We start from the raw sequence: 21,725 nt of genomic DNA on the forward strand, positions 1-21,725 counted from the left end.
GAATATTTGCTTAGTGAGAATCCATTGTTCATAATGGATTGAGAGGGACATGCAGTGTGAATGCATTTTTATTGCCGTGCCATATCTCTGCTGTTGTTTCAGTGAGATGAAAGTAGCGTTGTGATAACAGCCCCGGGTTTCTTAGTGCTCTGTGTGGCATTTCCCGTCCTCCTGGTAGGTGTAAGTGAAAAAGTGCTTATCACAGGCATTTTTCCATGTTATAAAATATATTTTAAAAATGTATATTTTATAAGAACTTGGACAGCAAGAGTTAGGAATACAAACACACTTAAAGAAAACCTAATGAATGTGCACAGGCTGTGCTGAAAACATCCCAGCACTGTCCAAATTTTTTTTTTCCTTTTTTTTTTTTTTTTTAATTCGAGGCAGAGTGACTCTGGGCACCTCTGCGAGTGCAGCCCGAGCTGCCCTCTCCCAGGGCTGCGCAGATAACAGATGGCAGTCGCCACTCGTCGCGCCGCTCGCGACAGAGCCCTGGTGCTGCCTTTGCAGTGCTCTGCTGTGGGGGCAGGAGGAGAGGCGAGGCTGCACAGCACAGCATCACCCAGGAAAGGTGGTGCTCTCACTGTGCAAAAGTTACTGGATGGAATCCATTTCTGAGCTTACCTTTAATTGCAGAACCTCAGCTCCAAGGAGTGTGGAAGCTGCGCTCAGCAAACAGCATAAATGGAGCCTTTGGTTGTATTTCTGGTCACTTAGAGTCTGTGCTTTTGGAACTTGATTTTTCATTTTCAAGTCTGGGCAAATAACTGTGTTTTTTATTTTGTGAGATGATACCTTTCACGTGAAAATTCTGAGTCAGACTTGAATTTCAGCTGGTTATGGCATTGTGTGCAATTATTAGCCTTTGACCAGGGGCTCCATAAGCAAAGGGATATGAAAAAAACCCAAACCAAACCTGAAATAATGGATTCACCCTGGCATAATGAGTTGTATCTGTTTCTGTTCCAGCTTTCATGAAATTTCATCCATAATCTGGGAAATATGTTTGGTGATTAGTGAGAGCACTCTCCTTCTGTCTAATGGTTTTCAAAACCACTGAAATGTTTGTGGGTCTTGATACGTATTTTTAGACCACACAGTATTTGAAATGTAATTAAATCAATTTTTTCTTGAATTGCTATAATAAAAATGATCTCTTAATTCAGCTCTGTGTGTGAGATTCAGCCCTACATGTAGCCTAAAAAATGAATTAATACCATCCTCTTGGATTTTTGAGAGAATAATAGCAAAGGGCAGTCAGGCTGTGAAGGTTTCCTTCAGCAAATTCTATGATCATGTCTAGAAAACATTACATTGTCCTAGCAGAAATTTCACTGGTGAAATTTCCCTGGCCTTTGTTTACATCCCTGGAAGGCAGCTGAAGTTGCTGGATGGATCCAAGTGCTTGGCTGAGTGTGTGCCAGGGAGGGAGAGGAGGGCAGACTGACAGCTGTACATCTGAGAGTGCACTGGACACAAATCTGATCTTGGAATGGAGGTTCTTCACATTCTCCTCAGTGCAGCCAGGATAAGCCTGTTGGTTATTTGACCATGAGGCCTCTAAATACACTCTCTAAATAAAGTAATCCAAGCTAAAATGTGTTTTTTAAAGTATTTAAAATATCAGTTTGTTCTTTTGACAATGGTGACTGTGCATCATTTTTGAAATTTAAAAAAAACCCCTATGCTGGAAACATCAGTACCCATAAAACATTTAGAAAGAAGTTAATCTATCAAAATTAAGTGTAAATAATTTAAAAATCCTACTCTTGATATTTCAACTGTGTAAATGTATTGCATCTGTAACACACGAGTGAACATGTCATGAGCAAGTGCAGCTTTGATTATAAAAAATGTAAATGAAGATATTTGAAGTACAAACCAGGGCAAGCAAGAGGAATATTTTAGTCATAAAGTTAACAATCACACAAACAACTGGTAAAATAAATGTGAGGCAATTACCAGAAAAGGCAAGCAACTCCCAGATTTGCCAGCAATTTCATACCTGGTTTGATCAAATGTTCAGATTTCTAAACACATATCAGAGGGGAAGGGAAACTCAGTCCCTGCAAAGTGAAATAAACTCTAGGATTTAAGTCTGAGTAGCCTGATTGAGGCATTGCATCAAATGTTTACAGATGAAAACAGTGGTAAGTTCAGCCACTGTCTTTTTGTTTTTTGGCCAGTAGTTCTCGAAGTGCTGTGTGCAAGGCACAGATCTTAGTTCTGCACTTGACCATCTGCAGCTGCTTCACTCTGGCCCCTAGTGAGTTACTGTCCATGAAGTCCATCTTAATGAAGTAGAGGAAAGGGTCTTCAGGAATATAAAAGATTTACCCTGCTTAGCATGGAGCTGTGTGCAATGTGAAATAGAGAGCAAGTGGTGCATGTGCTGATATTTGAAAAGATCTGTGGTTTAAAGAGCTCTGTTGAAGAGGCTGTGCTTGGAACTGGCTTGGAGCGCTGAGCACTGCAGAGTGCAGTCAGCTCGATGCCCCTCGCTCCTATAATAAAAATGGGAAGGCCTTTTTACCTATTTATGTCTGCCTCCTTTGAGCTTTGGGTTTACTGGTATGCAAAAGCAAAAAAAAAACCAAGCGTATGTTCAGTTGCTCAATCAACCTTTTTTCTCAATCCAGAGTCAGTGATCTCAGTGAGTCATTCCGGCATAATTGCAATTTGAGTGGGATACACTGTTTGTAGAAAAGTATCTATTTTTAGCAGAAGAAACACTATAGTCCCTGAAAGGAGGAGAAAGAAAGGGGAAAAAAGGAAGGAAATCTGTAAGCAGCAAATCAAGGCTATTGTTAACTGATATTAGGAGACACCCCGTAGATTTACAATGCTTGCACTCAGCCACATAAAAACCACAGTGAACAGAATGCCTACCAGGGGTTAAATTCATATGCCTGCGCTGCAGCCTATTTCTGTCAACACTCAGCTCAGGAAATAAACATTTATGCTTTCTGAAATGAAAGTGTATTTTTGAAGACTAGCCGTCAGATATTTTTTGCCCTTCACACTTTCAAATGCTTAGCCTTTTTTGTAAGTTGACTGCAAAGTGCATCAGTTTGCTAGGCAAAAAAAAAAAAAAAAAAACTTGACAAGTGCCCATGGCATCATTGTCAAGCACACGAGCGTCTAGTGGAAGATGGCAGGAGGGTTGGCACAAAACATGCTTCCTTCAAGCTTCTTACCTCAGGGGTACCTGACTCTTGAGAAGCCTTTCAATCCTTCCAAATGACGTTGTTGCAGACTGTCATCTGGTTTATTTGGAGTGTGCTGTATCGCAGATAAACACGCTGTTTAACTGCAGGTCAAGGTACAGAGTCATCCTGCCAGCAAACGCCTCAGATACATCAGATGGCTCTGACTTGGGCAGGGAGATGGAGGGAGATCAAAGTTGTCACCAATATGGTGAATTATAAAGGGGGAGAAAGGGGCACAGCATTGTATTTTAAAATGTCATTACACAGTTCTGCGTTGAAAGCAGTGACCTGCAAGACTCTGAAGGATTAAGGACCCACACAATGCATGACAAAGTTCCAGCCCACACCATCATGCAGCATCTGAGGGTGGTTTGGACACAGCTTGGAGATGGGACTGGAGAGGTTACGACTGGTCAGAAGGCTGGAAGGGTCCAAGTTGGAGACTTCTTAAAAATTAATTACAATTTAATGTCGAAAATATCCCCTTGGCAGAGAACATGGTTGATCTGGGGGATTCATATAACAAAACCTTACAGACTCAGAGTTTGGCATGAAATAAGTATAACCTTCTCCAAACGATTAAAAATAAATCTCTGTATATAAATATATATATGCTTGTGTTATCTATTATTTTAACTGTGACTTGTTGAACACATATGAAAGGGCATTGCTGTGATACAAGAGACATGCTGGATGCTTTCACATTTTATGAAAAAATGAAACAAACCCAGATTAATTACAACTTGATTCAGTTTTGCATTCCCACGAGGAATGCAAAGGAACTTTAAAAGTTAAAACATGCTTTCACTGAACAGTCTTTCAAGGGAAAGTTACTTCGATCAGCAACAAAATAGTCATGTTGATTTGATTTATTATTGAAGGGTGGAACAGCATGCTTTATATTTGCCAGTTTTCCTATAATGTAAAAAATTTCTTTTGATTTTTTATGTGTCATATAAAAACAACTGGTATATTTACTGCTCCAGAATGCAGATTTTTCAAGAGTGCAGTACAATAAATTATATCAACATCCCATTTTCCCCCCCTCACAGGGCATATGTAATTTTCTTTGACTGTGGCACACAATAAATGTTACTGAAACATACTATTATTTATTTTTTAAAAAATAAAACCAATGCCAAAGAATGTGTTTGAAAATAGATAAGTAAATGAAAGAAGGAAGCTGGGGGGTTTTCAGGAAAAAAAAAGAATGCAGAGAGAAATTGCAGGTTAAACTTTTTTTAATCAAAACAGATTTTATTGCTTTTTGCTTAATTAAACCTCTCAGAAGTGTGTGAAACATTGTTATACTCAAAAAATTGTAAATTTGTAAATCACAGGGACAAAAGGGCTCCACTGCAACTTTAAAGTTTCTATGCACGTAAATGTCAATAGAGTGCCTTCTCCATCATCAGCACTAAATTCACATTGATGCCTCTTTTCTTCTCTGTATTGATCCTTCCATGAGAACGTAGATTTGTATCTGTTAATTAATGCGTCCTGAAACAGCGTTTGTATTAATCAGGCAGATAAGAAAAATTGGATGCCTGCACCCTCATGACAACCGTAAAAGTGCTGGCCCTGATAAAATCGTGGATGGACCTCAATAAAAAAGTTCCTCCTTCCACTCAATAAACTAATCATCCTGCTTTTAATTATTCGGCAGAAAGATGTGTGGAGATTGGAGAATGTGTAAATCTATTTACTAACAGCAGTGTCTGGGAGGGAGAATGGGGCTGTCACAGGACGGTGCTGCAGGCTACATTCTCTGTCCATCTGCTGCTGCAGAAAAACTGGTTCTTGAAAGCCGGCAAGGAACAGAAATGTTGGAGCTAATTGAAATACTGAATTCCTCCCTATAACCTTTGAAATGATTATTTCTTCTCCATTTCCCTCTTATTTATTTTAATCACAGATGTGTTATCTTTAAGGCTTTCCTGTTATCGTTGGGTCAGGTTTTGGTTTTTTTGTTTTTTGTTTTTATTTTGTTTTTTTGCTGTTTTTTAAGGCAGAGATCTACAGTTCTATCACAGGACTCAAAAGACAGTAAGAGAAAATGAAAACAAATAAGGAGGGAGAGAAAAATGAGAGAGAGATCACATGCAGCCAGTTTTATGTTTCATTTTTTATGGATGCCTGGTGGTTTGGATGTGGGCTTTTCTTTTTTATTGTATTAGTTTTGCTGCTTAGTGCTTGTGGAGAAAATCTTGTTTGGAGTAGATGCCTTGCAGATTTGCTAGTTTATGATATATTCTTGCATGACTGTAACTCTTGACTTTAAAAACAGAAAAATGCATTTAAGTGTAATTGAACACCAAAAAGAATGTTCTTACAGCGGGAACCCTGTCAAAAGACATGTAAGCAACTCCATAAACAACTAAATGAAAGCCTCAGACATGTCTTAAGACCCTTTAAGAAAAGCTTGACTAATCCCCTTTGATGATTTTATTAAGTACTTGTGGTTGATGGTGCCAACTGGCAAACTGCTGCATTTCACCAACAGGCCAGGAAAATCACTTCCTCTCCCATATTGTTTTCTAGCACCTAATGTGATTGGGATATTAGCAGTTTGATATAATAAATTAACAGGTACTGTAAACAAGAGTCTAAAAGGTAAGGCAGCAAAGATGTTTGCCCTTAGTGATCCTGTTAGGAAAGACAGCAGGGAGAGGGGGGGAAAAACCAAGCAAAAGCTAAAGTCATTAAGAGGCATTTAATAAATGTTTGGTTGCCCTCAAAAAAAGGATGGTGTGATTGCTATTCAGTTGGCACTTCAGTGTGCCACCCTGTTATTTCAGCAAGTGCAGCAGTGCCAGGAGCCAGAACAGAAGTGATTAGGGTCTTTTCTGAGAAGGGTGGGTGTTCTCTTTTCCCTGAAGTTAAAGTTCAAAAAGAGTTTTTTTCTTTTTCATCTCTACCTTAATTCTATTAAAACATCAAATCTTCCCTTTGGACAAAGTTTTCTATTTTTTCTCATAGATTATCCTTCTTGGGTTATGGTAGTGGTGGATAGAGTAGGGAGATCCCTGTGTCACAGCATTAGGTTTTTACAACTAAGCATAAGTGTTTCACAACAAAGAAGATATCACACAAATTACAGATTGCCAGTGCAGTACCCTGCAAATTAATAGGATTTTTACAGGAAGAGCCTGCAAATTCTTGCTTATTTAAAACTTTTCTTTTGATTAGAAAATGTTTGATTTTATATTGATTTACTTTTCTGTAGTAGGATGGGGAGGAGAACACAAAAGCAGAAGGGAGGATAATAGAATGTGTGCATGCTTTGTCACAATATGTATAAAAATAAATTTAAAAGAGGATCAGATTTCAAAATGTGCTTAATATTTTTCCTGTATTTTTATTTTTTCATATCCAGGATTCTCCACTTTGTCTCTAGCTGACCAGATGAGCCTTCTGCAGAGTGCTTGGATGGAGATCTTGATTCTCGGTGTTGTATACCGGTCACTTTCTTTTGAGGATGAGCTTGTATATGCTGAAGATTATATTATGGATGAAGACCAGTCCAAACTGGCAGGCCTTCTTGACCTTAACAATGCCATACTGCAGCTGGTAAAGAAATACAAGAGCATGAAGCTGGAGAAAGAAGAATTTGTCACCCTCAAAGCTATAGCACTTGCTAATTCAGGTTGGCAGAGTGGCATGACAATTGCTACATTTTTAATTTTCTTTCTTTCTTTCTTTCTTTCTTTCTTTCTTTCTTTCTTTCTTTCTTTCTTTCTTTCTTTCTTTCTTTCTTTCTTTCTTTCTTTCTTTCTATTTTCTGTGGGCTGGTTTCAAACAGGATTTTAGAATAAGAAATTGCTAATCACACTTTAAATCTAAAAGACAACAAATAAAGCAGTTCAAACTAAGAGCAACTTTCTGGTTCAAAGTAATTGTGGGATATGTTCCTAAGGAAGTGGAGAATATTCCACTGTATTATTTGGAGAGTATTTTACAGGCAGAGATCCCTTCAAATGAAAATAGGTGTTGTTCTCCTAAATCCATTTCATACTGCAGGCAAGTCTAATCATTGCAATTAAAGCAAAAGAAAGGATGCTGGAGAATATGCTATATATTTTCTCTTTAAAGGAAGCTACTGATTAATTTGATAAACTAAATTCAGGATATGGGAGATGGGGGAAAATCCGTATTGAATCTCGCAAGGACCACACCTTACATTATGGATTCTTTGCATTTATGAGAGTGCTTCTGCAAAAAATTATTACCTGTGCAGCAAGAGTTAAAAAATTTTAGAAATATTTTTTTTTCTGCATTTGAATTTAAAAGTGCTGAACCAGTGAATACTGTCAGATAAGTAAAAATCGTTTGTGCTTTGTTGTTTTTCTTTTTGTGTCCCCTTAATGCTTTATTGTGGTCTTAAGTCCCTTTTAGCATTTGCATAAAGTTCACGATAGATCCCTCTTTAATGACGTGCTGATCATTAGATACCTGTGTGTCAATAACATGCTCTGATGCTATGTTCCATTGACAGTCACACCGTGCCCCTCCATCTGCTTTTGTTTTGACCCTATCTTTGAACTTTATCTTGGTTGCTGGCCAGTAGTTTTCCCTTTAATTACAAGAAGGAAACTGTCAATAAAATCTGTTAAATGGGATGCAATGAGTGGCTTGAATGGGCGGACGGCTATTTGTTCAAATTCTGCAGCATTCAAGGTATTGACAGTTTGTTTTCTGGGGCCATATGTGACGATCAATCTCAGGCTGGGCTCAGCCGCGCTGAAAAATGAAAAACCAGATTGCTTTTGCTTACTTGTGGATGACGAGTTGTGATTTGGCGCGGTCCTAGTGAGATGAGACCTTCTGCCCAAATTGCCCCCCTGAGAGCCAGGACGCGTGACTGTTTTTAGAAATAATTTTTTAATTGATTTTGTAATTAACAGTTCATCTACAATATTGATGCATGAATCCTCAGATTGATAGGAGGGAAATTGTTTTCAACAATGAAGTTGTACTTTCCTATTTATCTTTGTAATGTGATTTAGCACTCTGCATTTTTAATTGGAAATATAATTCAAAAACATGCAAAGCCAAAATGCTTATTAGTTTCTTTGTAAAATATTCTCCACCCCACTAACTCTGCCCTTAATTTTAGAATATTATCTTATTCCAGATTTAACAAAATACTGAAATGCCTCTCAAAGATCAAAATTATTCCTAATTGAAGATCTATTTATAATTTTTTACCATTGTAAATAGACACTTGAGGATGCTTTGCAGCTCGAGGAAGGTTATTTCTCAAAATTGGTCATGCTTAATGATCAGAGCAAGAAAGTTATCTGCAATTAGGAGTCTAAATGGAGAAGGGCTTTTGTATTTATTTAAATTCTGTAATTCAAAACTCAATTAGAAATACTTCTGCAGTTTACTTGATGGCAAGGATGAGGGCGAACATAGACAGATATGATGTTAAATACCACTCCCACTTTCCCCCCCACCCAAAAAAAAGGAAATATATTCAGTGTTTAAGTAATAATAAAAAATAACTGCTGCCAAAAAAAAGTTTAGTCATACACTGTGCATAGAGTGTATCAAAATCATCTGTAGCTTCATTAACTTCGCTGGAAATTACAACCAGGATAATGTCAGAGATAAATACAGTTCAGCATACTAAAATTCAGGGCACATTGAAGTGAAAACCTTTCCTTCCCTGGTCTTCAAAGAAATAAAATTGCTGTCTTAAAATGAAGCTGTTGCAAGGAGGAGTTAAAAAGTAGCCCAGACATTCCACTTCCCCTTCAACAGTGTTTCAGATGCTGACATTTGGCATTTCAGCTTCAGGTTGTGCATGCAGCAGATACCAAACTTCTACCAGCTGCAGCTACAGTAACCTGCAGGTGTAAAATAGCACCTGCAGAATTACAGCCCATCAGTGGATATCAGGCCCTTAGTGTTTCAGTTTTCAAATGCTGTTAAAATTTAAATAAAATTTAAGTTGGATTAAATCTTTTTGTCTTTTTTTTAAATAGACAAAAGCAGAATCGCTTATTTTCATGTAACTAGGAACTTGGTTAATGAAAATGTGGCTATATAAAAAAACCAAAATGCCATTAGAAAATCAACCAGTAGCAATTCACATTTTAATATACTTTTATTGCTACTTCTGCTTTTTTCCATTGTTTATTTTTTCAGTTTAAAATATATTAGCCTTTTTATAGCTGTGGAGAGTATAATAAGAAATCTTGGGTGTTTCAGACATTTTTGCCATATCCACACTGTCTAGAAAGATTACCAGGTTGGCTGTACTGTAAACAGTTGACAAAGATGGTTTTATAGCTCTGTATCTGTGTTAGTGATTTATGATACAGTGACATAGTACTTTCCGTGCTGGTGTTTGGAGGCAGGAAAAAGAAATTGTAGATTGTCTTCATATCGATTGTATTTTGTTTGAATAAATACCACAAGCTTTGTTTTGGCCAAAAAATCTCAGTAGTGTGAGCACAGAAACACATACTTTTCTTTAGGTCTACAGAGCCCATTTGTGCAGTGCTGGATGTGAGATAATCCTGCCATTTGGTCCCTAAAAGGTGGGGAGGAGTAGCAGTTTTTCAGGGAGATTTTCTGACAGCTACTATCAAATATTCCCCATGCAGGGCTGGCAGTGCCACACCAACTTACATAAATTTCCAGAAATGCAAGATGTGGCTAAATGCAGATTGTCACTCATTCCAAACTGATTGCATATAGACTCTGAAAAGTTTAAATACACATACAGGAGCACAGCACTGAAATGTATAGGCATTTCATCGTGCATACGTTAAGTCTGTACAGGCATGGCTTCAACAGTTTCATTTAATATGTAAATACGGAATTTATCAGGTTAGATGTAAGCATCTGCATTGATTTGATAGTAATTAACACAGCCTTTACACTTCAGAGAAGTCACTCTTCCAAACGAGGAGAGCTGGCACCAATGAGCACTTTGTTTACCCACGCAGAAAATCAACTTTGAATGGTTTCCAAAACATGCATGTACCAATTACTTCCTCATGTGTAAGGGAAGGTGAAATATTTACAAAATATGCTTGAAGTGTACACGAGCGCAGGCACGCGCACAGGAACGCTCCGGCATGGAAAAGATGAGCTGCTCACCTCCTCTGTGCTAGGACGTGTTCCCATGTATTGATTGGGGTAATACTAAGCAGGGAGTCGCAGGTGAGCAGCTTTTTGAAATTGCCTAATCAGTAAGGACTAAATTGGGCCTCCAGGCCAAATGTTGCAGATGAGTTTAGGAGTCACAACTGAGACCAGAGTTACAAGAGAAGCTCAGTTCCCATCTAAGACCTAACGTAAGGAACTGGAGCGTCAGAATACGTCAGCACATTTGAAAATCCGGTCTCTGTGCATCTGCTTAATAGACTGCTGGCATCTTGAAAAACCTGACCCAAATGTGGGTGCTAGGCACTTAGAGGTACAGCCTTATGCACTGTTGAAAATTTAATCTTAAATGCTAATACTGGCTGTGTTGCATGTACCACAAGAAGGAGAAGAGGACTTCTGCTCACCCTTACATTTCTGGTCTTTGATATTAACTCTCATAAAAAAAAAATTTAAGAGAAAAATCACCCTTTCAGTGATTCAGAAGGCGTGTGAACCAAAAAGTAGCTTGTGCATTTTAGCATAATGAAGTGCAGATCAATATTGGTGCCAGTAAAGTTACATTATCATCTCATCCTGTTAAAAAATTAGCAAGTTCTTATAAGTTTTTTAGCTTTCCAGACACATTATACTCAGAGTACTAGGCTATCACCATTATAGGATATTATCATAATAGAAATTAATTGGTAGAGCCCAGTAAATCACTTACTCCACAGGACATCATCTTTATTCCCAGTGCATGTCATAACATGCTGTATTTCATTTCTAATAATGTTTTTCATGTTGTTTTATATAGTCATCTTGTTAGTGTTTGAATTCATGATTAAGACGTATCTGTCTTGACTGGCCATAGATACAGATGTATACATACACAGACACACATAGCGGTGTGTTAAGGGTTTGTAACCAGTCTTTATTTTGACAAATATAAATAGCAAGGTCTTAACTCTTAGATTGTTTTATATAGAGAATAGTACACCGTAGAAACAAATTTTTAGAAAAGGAAGTCACCACCATAGTCAAAGTTTTCATGTTGCTTGCCAACAGTTTATTCATCATATTCCATTTTCTTGTAATCAAATAGATATTACCCACAATTCTTAGGGAAAATAAATAACTCTGTTACCAGTTGCTTAGTGCTGGCATTAGGAAATGGCAGCTGAGTTGATCAGTGGTTAATTAATGTTTAATCAGTGGTTAATCATATTTTTTTTCTTTTTTTCTGGAAGCTACTCATAGTAACTGAGTAACTTGAACCTATTCCTCACCTAGGGAATAAGCAGATTGTATTTGCATGTTAGTAGTGTGAGAGTCTAGGGCAAGAAACAAGGCCAGACTTAGTGGTAATTGTGGTAATTTCTTATAGTGAATAAAAAGTACTTGGAAGTCTTCATTCAACATTTTCTTTTAGTTGGTTTCACCCCTAGTTCTATCATTTGAGTTCCCTTTTTTCCAGGCTTTTATTAGCCTTATAGTGTAGGGTCTTGAGCCAGTTCATGGTGTGCTGTTTGTTCTGCTTTGCGACAAATATTCCTGTGTTTATTGCCCTCACTACCTCTCCTAGTGGAAAGTAAGCCATTTCAGGAATAAAAGAGAAAATGCTGGTTTACTATGTATTAACTTCCTTGTGCCAGTGGTATTAGTTCACTGCTAATCCAGTTAGCCCCTGAAATGAAGTCCCCATTCTATGAAGTAATTCCTTTTCTTACTATACCTTCATTTCCTACTGTGTTTTAAAAACTGTTTTGAGGCTTCAGTTTTTATCTCTTCTGAAAAGTAGGCCAAACCAGGGCAATCCAGACTAAGGCCTCAGTCACTAAAATCAATCACACAAGCCTTTGTTTTTAGTTTTCACTGCCTGTAATTCCTATGGACAAGGAATTCTTAATTTATTCCTCTTTCATTTTCAGCATCTATTCCAATTGAAGTGTCCATTTCCAATGGAATATTCCAGATGTCAGACCATTTTTGCCATATTCTTTTGTCAGGGAAAATACTCTCTTTGCCTCTGTGCTTGTCTCTTAGCCTAACCATGCAGATCCCAGCTAACAGTTCTGCTGAGGAAAAACAGGCAGGTCAAAATGAAGTATATTTGTTTACCCAACACAGGGAAGACCAAAGTAAGTGTCTGGGGTAATTTCAGCTCTGGATGGAAAAAGGACGGGAATTCTTGCTGGATGAGGGAACCAAGAACCTGCTTTGATTTGCAATTGGTCGTTTCCATGGCTTGCTTCTGTCTTAAGCAGTATGCTTTTCAAAATGTCACTGTGTTGTGTTTCTCATAAAAATACACAGAAACACAATGTGGGCAAGCACTTTGTGTCCTTAAGCAAATCATGTTTCAGGGGGAGAGGAAGGGATTCTGTAGTTCTGAGAACAATTCCCCCATTAATAAACACTGCAGTGCATTTTCTGGGGTTTTTGGATTAGCAGTACAATCTAGATTTAAAAATCTCTTTTATTTGAGACATAACACAGATTAAGATTTTTTTCATCCTTACAGAAAGCAAAACCAGTTTGCTTTTTGTTCTTAATCTTGATCCCATCCAGTTCTTCCAGGATCCTATAGTTTTCTAAAGGGATTTCTCCAGACTGAGTTTGTGAACTGCTCAGCTGCATGGAATCAAAAACATCACAGCAGTTGCTGTATTTCAAGTACTTACTGGTACCTACCTCTCCAATGTGGTTTACCAGCATCTTAATGTGTGTATTCAGTGCTGCATGCTCCCTGCTGCTTGATTCACTGTCCTATTTTCTTTTTGCTGTCTGAATTTTCTGACATGAAGAAACACTTCACGTAAGACCTCTGGTTTTCTTCCACTTCTGAGTGATGTTATATACAAATATATAGATACCAGCCTTTTACTTTTCTCAAAGCAGGGTTTTGAGAGGTTTCCTTGCCCTTAGGTCAGGTGCTTTCCAATTTTTAGCGAGTTGTCACCCTTTGTGATATGTTCTAATTGATTCCTGGGTGGCTGGATGTTTGTTTGCTGCATTTGAGATGAAGCTTGAATTTTAAATGAGGTAGATTGTAATCTGAGTTTCTGTCTGGACCTTAAGGTGTTTTTCTTGAATGAGGACTCCAGTTTTCTCCTATTTCTGTGCAATGATCTGATCAATCAACTGAACAGAAGAGGTACAATTCTATTTTCCCAAATTGTAATGGTGAAAGAAGGCATTTGCAAGGATAGAATGAGATTCTCCAAGCAGAGCTCAATGAGTCCATGTCCTCATTTGTTGATCTCACTCTCTTCCATGGCAGCTTTGATCAGGAGCAACTTCTTCCTGCCAGGGAAATCCCATGTACTCAGCAGTTGTATCAACAAGTCTCTGCTTGTCTGTCTTCAGTTTCACCAGCCTGGGATCATGTTTTTTTGCAGGGCATTTACCATCAAATTCTGCTGTCTTTCAAATGACACTTTGAAATTACCCTGTTTAATTTCATTATTTATATAGGCACTGGTTTTTCAGTGTGTTGCATCTGGCTGTAGGTTTCCTCTGGATATTACCTGTGTGGGATGTAATTGTGAATTATTCAGACTGGCTGCAAACACACTTAAAAAAAACCCCAAACCAAGCCATAAACAAAAGGTTTTTCATGGTATAGGAAGGACATTTTAAACTCACTTATAGTTGAATTTCATATTTTCTTTGGAATTCTTCCTTTATTTCTAGACTGTCACACAAATTGTCTGTGTTTCCTTAAATTATAGTGGTTCTTGATGACATCGCTGAGGATGGGGTTTATCCCAATACATGAGCAATATTTAGCAATGAGTTAGCCTGCTCTGAATTCACTTCTACATCTGCCAGTCTGTAGTTACTGAAGAGATTTCTCTCTTTTATTTTTTCTCCTCTTTTCCCCTTGGCTAGTTCAGCATTTTCAACCATTTTCCTTATTTTCAAAGGCTTACACCTGAGGGATTAAGATCTACATTCGTTTAATATCAGGAATAAAGTGGAAGTTCCAGACTGCAAGGCTAAAACTTGAAGAAGGATTTTTGTAGAGATTAATATTTTCCTGAGCAATCTGCAAGCTGAATCATGGTCTAATTAAATAGCACAGATTTATTGAGTTTGCATTTAAACATTGGCAGACCCTAGAATGAGTACAGCTGAAATGAGTTTGAATCTTTTCTGTAAATGGGGAGTTAAATTATCATAGTAATTTGATTACATAATTTTTAAATCTTTCAAGCTAAATCACCATTTTAAAAGAACAGTTTGAAGTCTTAATTATCACTGGAAGTGCCCCTCTCTGTGCTGTTTTTTCTTACCCCATTCCTTGTGACCAAATCTGTTCCCCAGGGCACTGCTTCCTGAACTGCTCCATGAACCACCATTTATTTGGGGTAGGCAAGCTGGCTGGGCACATTCTTTCCAGCTATTAAATTAATTTCAAAGACAGCAACAAATACATTACGTGCTTTATTACTATTACTTCTCCATGTAAGTAATTGCCCTGTTTACCAGAGGGATGATGCACAATCACCCCTACAAGAATGAGGTAAGAACCCTTGCGTTTGGATGTTTTCCACACAGTGGAAGAGTTTTAAAGCATGAAATGTAGTAGCTGTGTCAGAGGGCAGGTATTGATTCCTTTCTGGGGGTGTTCTCTTCTTTTCCCTCCTCACTCACTTTCATTATAAGGAATATGTAGAGTGTAGATATTCCTAATGCTGCAGGCCATATTGCTCTCCAAACTGCAGAGTTAAACATCTTAGGCAAGTTTCACCTCTGTGTGAAAAATACATATAGTCTGGACTCCATCCGTCTCTTTGCAAACTTAAAATCACTGTTACAAATACTGATTCTGGGCAAAACCAGACCAGTTTTGTAAAGGGTTAAAAAGGGTCATCCTTTATAGTCACATTCTCAAGAAAGACCTGTCTCTTTATGCAACATGGTGTAAAAAAAAACCAGAATGTAATGAGAACAGTCAGTCTTTGACTCATCAAGGATTTGTTGCAGATAAAATGCTCCTATTTGGTTCCCCAACAAATTGGCCTTGGCACTGTGGATCTGGGAAGAGGAGGAGAAGGTGTGTATTTTGTGCACAAACAGCACCTGGTTTATGGAAAAATTACTTGGAGCAGCAGATTGTGTGTTCTGTAGCACAGCAGTGAATATCCAAGGACTTGGTAAAGAGTTAGAGAGTAAAGACAACAGTGGTTTTGGAGATTGCATTCCAAATTAAGCCTGGTGGCTGGACCCCGTGCTTAAGACATCAGTCACGTCTGTATGTGTGTGTTAGCATGTCTGTATCGATTACATCTGTTTGTAGGACACAGAATTCAGGGCTTTTCTCTTATTGACACAGAATTACTGAATAGAATTGCCATATTAGAAAACTATCAAAAATGTATGGATTCAGGGAATGGTCTCATTAATTAGAACTAAATTTTGCTAGAAGTAATATTTGCCTGTCATCCTTTTCGAAATATTGTAGCCTTTTTTATCCCTAAGAGAGAAATTTCTGTGTCTGTGCTTTCAGCACAGTGCACCTTGATGTGATGCTGCACATCCCAGCAGCGTATGTTATAGCTGCATGCTTCTTAGAGCATGCATTCACTAAGACTCAGAATTATTAAACATGTAAAATTCCCATAGGACTCCATTATGTATAATTAACAGATAAACTGTCATCAGAATCAATAAAACGTGCTAAATGATCCAAACTTGTATATAATTAAGTGTCTGTTTTAGAGCGGGAGCTGTAACTTTATTTTTTTTTTTCCTTTTCAATTTGCACATTTGTTGTGACAATAAGAGCTGGAACATTTTTGTTAACCTGTTACTTACTGGTTTGTGTTTCAGTTTACATGTTTGTATTTGAAAGGAGACAGGTATTTACTATCTGGCCTAATTATCTGAGGAAACAGTTGCATGTCAGCTTTTAGGAAATGAATCTTAGATGCATCTTAATTCTCTGAATGTAATTCAGATATTTGAAGCACGTGCAAAAGTTGACGTTTAATCAACAACAGGGTAAAACATGAGGCTCTATCAAATACTGATCCAGAGTATCAGACTGCTGGTTACAGGTCATGGAAACAATAATGGAAGTGGGTTCTTCACCATCCAGCTCCTCAGCTGTTATTCTGTCTGTGAACAAGGGGTGCATTCAAGCCTGTCCCGGGGGCTTGTACCCCCTTGCAGCAGTTGTATTTTCATGTGGTGCTTTATTGGCTCTCTAAGTCCGTTGACCATCCTGGTTTTGGTAGCTGATAGGGGCTGTTTGGTGGCCTCTTTCACCTACGATTTTTTTCCTTACTTGCATTCACCTCACTTTGGACCACATCAGGGTTTCTTTGGCATTTATGACTACATAAAAGTCAGAGAATTAGGGCTGCTCATCCAAAGTAATCTCAGCATGGTCCAGTAACTGCGTGTTCTCAGGGACATCTTCACTTTCTGTATCTATCCAGTTGAGGGGTTTACAGTTATTTCAGTTAGATATTTTCTCTTTATTTCACACTTCCATTGCTTTAATCTTTTCAGGTCATGTAGCAGTTTAGTTTAGTTCCTGGTGTGTGTTGCGTCTGGGCTGTCATTCAATACTTACACCACCAAGGCATCTCACCTGCAAAGGTGCAGGGCAAGGTGTTTGCTTTGAGTCTTTTATAAAAAATGCAAAACCCCAACACTAACAAGATAAACCTCTGTCTATGGGGGTGGGAGGGAGGGATTACACCTTGTAGGAGATGTTAGCTTCACCGAACAAAAGCTGTTCAGGAACATGCTAAGTGTTGCCTGTGTGTCTGAATATGCCTGAGGGAGAAAAAAATTGCTAAATCTATCAGGAAATCCCTTCAGACCAGCATTTCCCTTGTTTTGGTGCAGTGGTCCTAATCCCACAGTCAGGATTTCTGAGTACTGGTGATGTCCATGCCTTCCAAGTGGGCAGCCCGACACAGAATTTTGCTGAGCTTTTCCACAGTAGGGCATCCTTGCTTTATCCTTGCTTCCACTCCTTCAGCCCCATGGCACTGTCATTCCTTCAAAGCAGTAACCCTACAGATAGTTTGGGGAGCACCCAGGGTGACTGTTTCACTTGTTTGAGGAGGATGAGGAGAAGAATTACTTACCCAAGAGTTAATTGTACGTTTGTAGTTCCTCAGCATTTCAATACACTTTCCTAGAGGTCAATACAGAAATTAATGGGTAATTATCTTCCCTTTGTGAAAGAGGATGGGCAGAACCAGTGAAAGTGTCGTTATCAAACTCCTGGCACACCAGACTGAAACCTCCTGTTGCTGCTTTGTTTTGCAGACTCAATGCACATAGAGGATGTTGAGGCAGTGCAGAAACTTCAGGATGTCTTACATGAGGCTCTGCAGGATTACGAGGCCGGGCAGCACATGGAAGATCCTCGGCGTGCAGGCAAGATGTTGATGACTCTCCCGCTTCTGAGGCAAACCTCCACCAAGGCTGTGCAGCATTTCTACAACATCAAACTGGAAGGCAAAGTCCCCATGCACAAACTTTTTTTGGAAATGCTGGAGGCCAAGGTCTGACTAAAGCATCATGGGCTTCCCCATCATGCACGTTTTAAAAAAATAAAAAAAGAAAAAAAAAGGGAAAATAAACAGGATAATAATGGCAAAGAAACTTAGTGTTTAATTAAGGAAAAATGACTAAATGACTGCACTGATATTTAGCAGCAAGACTGTGAAGCAGCTTTCAACTTTTTCTTCTGTGTCTTTCTGATGCAGTTTTTTCTTTTCCTTTTCCTTTTCTCCCTTTTCCTTTCTGTTCTTTCCTTTCCTTTTTTCCTTTCCCTCTTTTTTTTTCCTTTGCTGCTGAACTTTTTAAAAGAGGTCTCTAATTGAAGAGAGATGGAAGCCAGGCCTGCCAAAGGATGGAAATCCATAATATGGATGCCAGTGAACTTATTATGAACCATAATGTCCCCAATGACAAAGGAATCAAAGAGAGAAGCACCGTACCTAGCAGTACAGTACAACACGATGAACTGACTGAATGCAGTATTAGATTTCATAGGAGCAGTCTCTAATTAGACGACTAAAGCGACGATGCATCGGCTGCTTCTTATCATTGCATTTTCCATCTAGATCAGTTACAGCCATTTGATTCCTTAATTGTTTTTTCAAGTCTTCCAGATATTTCTTAGGTTAGCTACAATGTAACTTTTTCAGGGAATAGTTTAAGCTTTATTCATTCATGCAATACTAAAGAGAAAGAAATACTGCATTTTTGTGCTGGCTTGAACAATGATGAACAATAATGAAGGACAAATGAATCCTGAAGGAAGATTTTTTTAAATGTTTTGTTTCTTCTTACTAATGGAGATTTTTTTGTACCAGCTTTACCAGTTTTCAGCCATTTATTAATGTGGGAATTTATCTTACTAAAGCAATAGTCGAAGGGAAGGTGCATATTATCACGGATGCAATTTATGTTGTGTGCCAGTCTGGTCCAAAACATCCAGTTTCTTAACATGAGCTCCAGTTTATAACTAAATGTTCACTGACTCAAAGGATTAGATTACACCTGCAGTATATCCGAGTAGTCTGCCATACAAGTACTCCATGTGGAATACCAGTCCGTAACGGTGTTAGGAGACAGCGGCTGCGCAGGGGCGCGGTCCCGTGTGATTTCTAACTGCTTCAGTTGCAAATGAACGAGACACTACTGCCTGTTTGCAAAATTGTAACCTCACACGCAGGAAAACCCTACCACCAATAGTAGCTTAGAGGCGATGAGGCGAATGCCACCGTTTGCAAAATTAAGAAATCAGAGTAGTAGACTTCTGACCAAATTGAAGAATTTAACACTTCTATACCTTATTTATTGATTTAGATTTTCGTTTGTAAATGGCGATCCTTAACAAGTAGCTAAACCAGTATATGTGCTTTTCAACCAGTATTGTCACAGCATGAAAGTCAGTCAGTTTCAAGACTGTTACGAGGTGTAATCTAATGTATAAACCGATTAGATGCCCCCAGAAAACTACAGTCGCTAAATAACCAATAAACAATAACCTCCATCAAACGCTATACCAATGTACCAGTGTTAGTAGCTGCTCCCTGTACTATGTGAACATCCTTATTCTATGTACACAGATGTAATTAAAATTGTAATCCTAACAAACAAAAGAAATGTAGTTCAGCTTTTCAATGTTTCATGTTTGCTGTGCTTTTCTGAATTTTTATGTTGCATTCAAAGACTGTTGTCTTGTTCTTCTTGTGGTGTTTGGATTCTTGTGGTGTGTGCTTATAGACACAGGGTAGAATTAGAGACAATATTGGATGTACAATTCCTCAGGAGATTACAGTAGTATATTCTATTCCTTACCGGTAATAAAGTTCTTCCTAGTAATAATTAAGAGATCGAAACTCCAAACAAATACTCGTTATGAACAGATACACACTGAAATCATAATATTTTCAAAACAAGGGATAATTTCTGTAACAGTTTATTATAGAATACCAATGTATAGCTTAGAAATAAAACTTTGAATATTTCAAGATTATAGATAAGTCTAATTTTTAAATGCTGTAAATATAGCTTTTATTCAATCATCTCTCAGATGTTGTTATTAACTCGCTCTGTGTTGTTGCAAAACTTTTTTGGTGCGGACAAGTTTCCAAAACTATTGCTACGTTGTGTGCTTTAAACAAAATAACAATGGGCCGATGCTCTCTCGGCCCTCATGCTAGGAAAAAGAAAAAGAAACTGTGTATCTATCATTAGCTATATGGGACTATATTGTAGATTGTGTTTTCTCAGTAGAGAAGTGACTGTAGTGTGATTCTAGGTAAATCATCATTAGCAATTCATTCAGATGGTCAATAACTTGAAATTTATAGCTGTGATAGGAGTTCAGAAATTGGCACATCCCTTTTGAAAAATGTCAAAAAAAATAATACAACTCCTGGGAAAAAGGTGCTGATTCTATAAGATTATTTATATATGTAAGAGTGCAAAAAAAAAAGTTTATTTTCCAGAAAGTTTGTGCAGGGTTTAAGTTGCTACTGTTCAAGTACACTATATATATATAAATATATAATATAAATATTGTTTTTGCTGTATCACATTAAAGAACTTGGGCTTCAGGGTCAAAAGCCAATCAACTAGAAGTATACAAAAAAACACACAAAAAATGGAGATGTGTTAAAGGCACACGGTGCAAACTTTAGTTTTCATTTTCCGTAATTTTTTGGAGCTGCAAAAGAACAAGTATCTCAAGACTGTAAAACCATTACCTGAAACTTAGCTAAAAAAACTGCACGGGCTTTATAATATTGTTCATCTTAAACCTTGCTGGAGAAGAGTTCTTTCAAGACCACTTACTTAATGTGAAGTGTTGGGAAAATTTCAAAGGGTGTATGTTTTAGCCATAACAATTTAATTTCTATTTTTGCTTCATTTTTTAATTTTTTCTTATTTAAAGCAATATGATTGTGTAACTCCCAGAAGTTACACATTTGTTTCAATCAGATCAGATTGTTGTATTTATTCCACTATTTTGCATTTAAATGATAACATAAAAAGATATAAAAAATTAAAACTGCTATTTTTCTTATAGAAGAGAAAATGGGTGTTGGTGATTGTATTTTAATTATTTAAGCGTCTCTGTTTACCTGCCTAGGAAAACATTTTACGGCAGTCTTATCGTGCAAAGATCGCAAAAGGACAAAAAAAATTAAACTGCTTATAATAATCCAGGAGTTGCATAATAGCCAGTAGTTAAAACTGAAAGAAAACAACAAATGAAAACAAACATGTCTATAGCTGTAGATGGGCTTCACATCTGTATAGCAATCAACTGTATATTTTTGTGATGTGTATCATACCGTGTGCTCCAACCAATGTCCATTTGTGTAAATGTATTTATTTTATATTGTATATATTGTTAAATGCAAAAAGGAGATATGATTCTGTAACTCCAATCAGTTCAGATGTGTAACTCAAATTATTATGCCTTTCAGGATGATGGTAGAGCAATATTAAACAAGCTTCCACTTTTGATTGCTTTTATTTTATTTTTTTTGTGTTGTGGGGTTTTTTTGGTTTTGTTTTCTTTTTTGGAGGAGGAAAACAGAACAATTAGTGTTGCCTTTTGTTACTTCCATTCAAAATGGAGCCAGCGTTTGCTCTTCTCCCTTAAAGTACTATATGAGTGTAAATAAATGCTATATAAAGCCTTGTCAGAATGAATTCCAGTGTGGTACAAGACATTTTGCATACTCTTAAATATGCAAAATGTCTCATAGCACATTAGAATTCAGGCTGGCAGGCCTTTATATAGCACTTATTTAATCTTAAAGCATCTACACATCAACCTGCATTACTCAAAACCATTGCCTCTCTGTCAATGTCTTAAAAGAAAACTTTCCCACTATTTAAAATCACATTAATATCATATAA

At 37.6% G+C, this 21,725-nt stretch overlaps 1 protein-coding gene across 4 annotated transcripts in view; it reads left to right on the forward strand.

Annotated features, from left to right (window-relative positions):
* ESRRG (estrogen related receptor gamma) overlaps positions 1 to 21,340 on the forward strand; it is a 338,080-nt gene extending 316,740 nt beyond the window's left edge. For 3 of the 4 annotated variants that reach the window (XM_031059386.1, XM_031059383.1, XM_031059388.1), the window contains 2 exons: positions 6,589 to 6,858; positions 17,604 to 17,891. In XM_031059386.1, coding sequence (XP_030915246.1) covers positions 6,589 to 6,858; positions 17,604 to 17,848 — 515 coding nt within the window. In that variant the 3' untranslated portion in view covers positions 17,849 to 17,891. Of the gene's footprint in view, positions 1 to 6,588; positions 6,859 to 17,603 lie in introns of all 4 variants that reach the window. The other variant, XM_031059378.1, reaches the window with a different exon arrangement.
* The last annotated feature ends 385 nt before the right edge of the window (positions 21,341 to 21,725 follow it).

The sequence above is a fragment of the Geospiza fortis genome, unplaced genomic scaffold (genome assembly GCF_000277835.1).
Source record: "Geospiza fortis unplaced genomic scaffold, GeoFor_1.0 scaffold41, whole genome shotgun sequence".
NCBI classification, from domain to species: domain Eukaryota; kingdom Metazoa; phylum Chordata; class Aves; order Passeriformes; family Thraupidae; genus Geospiza; species Geospiza fortis.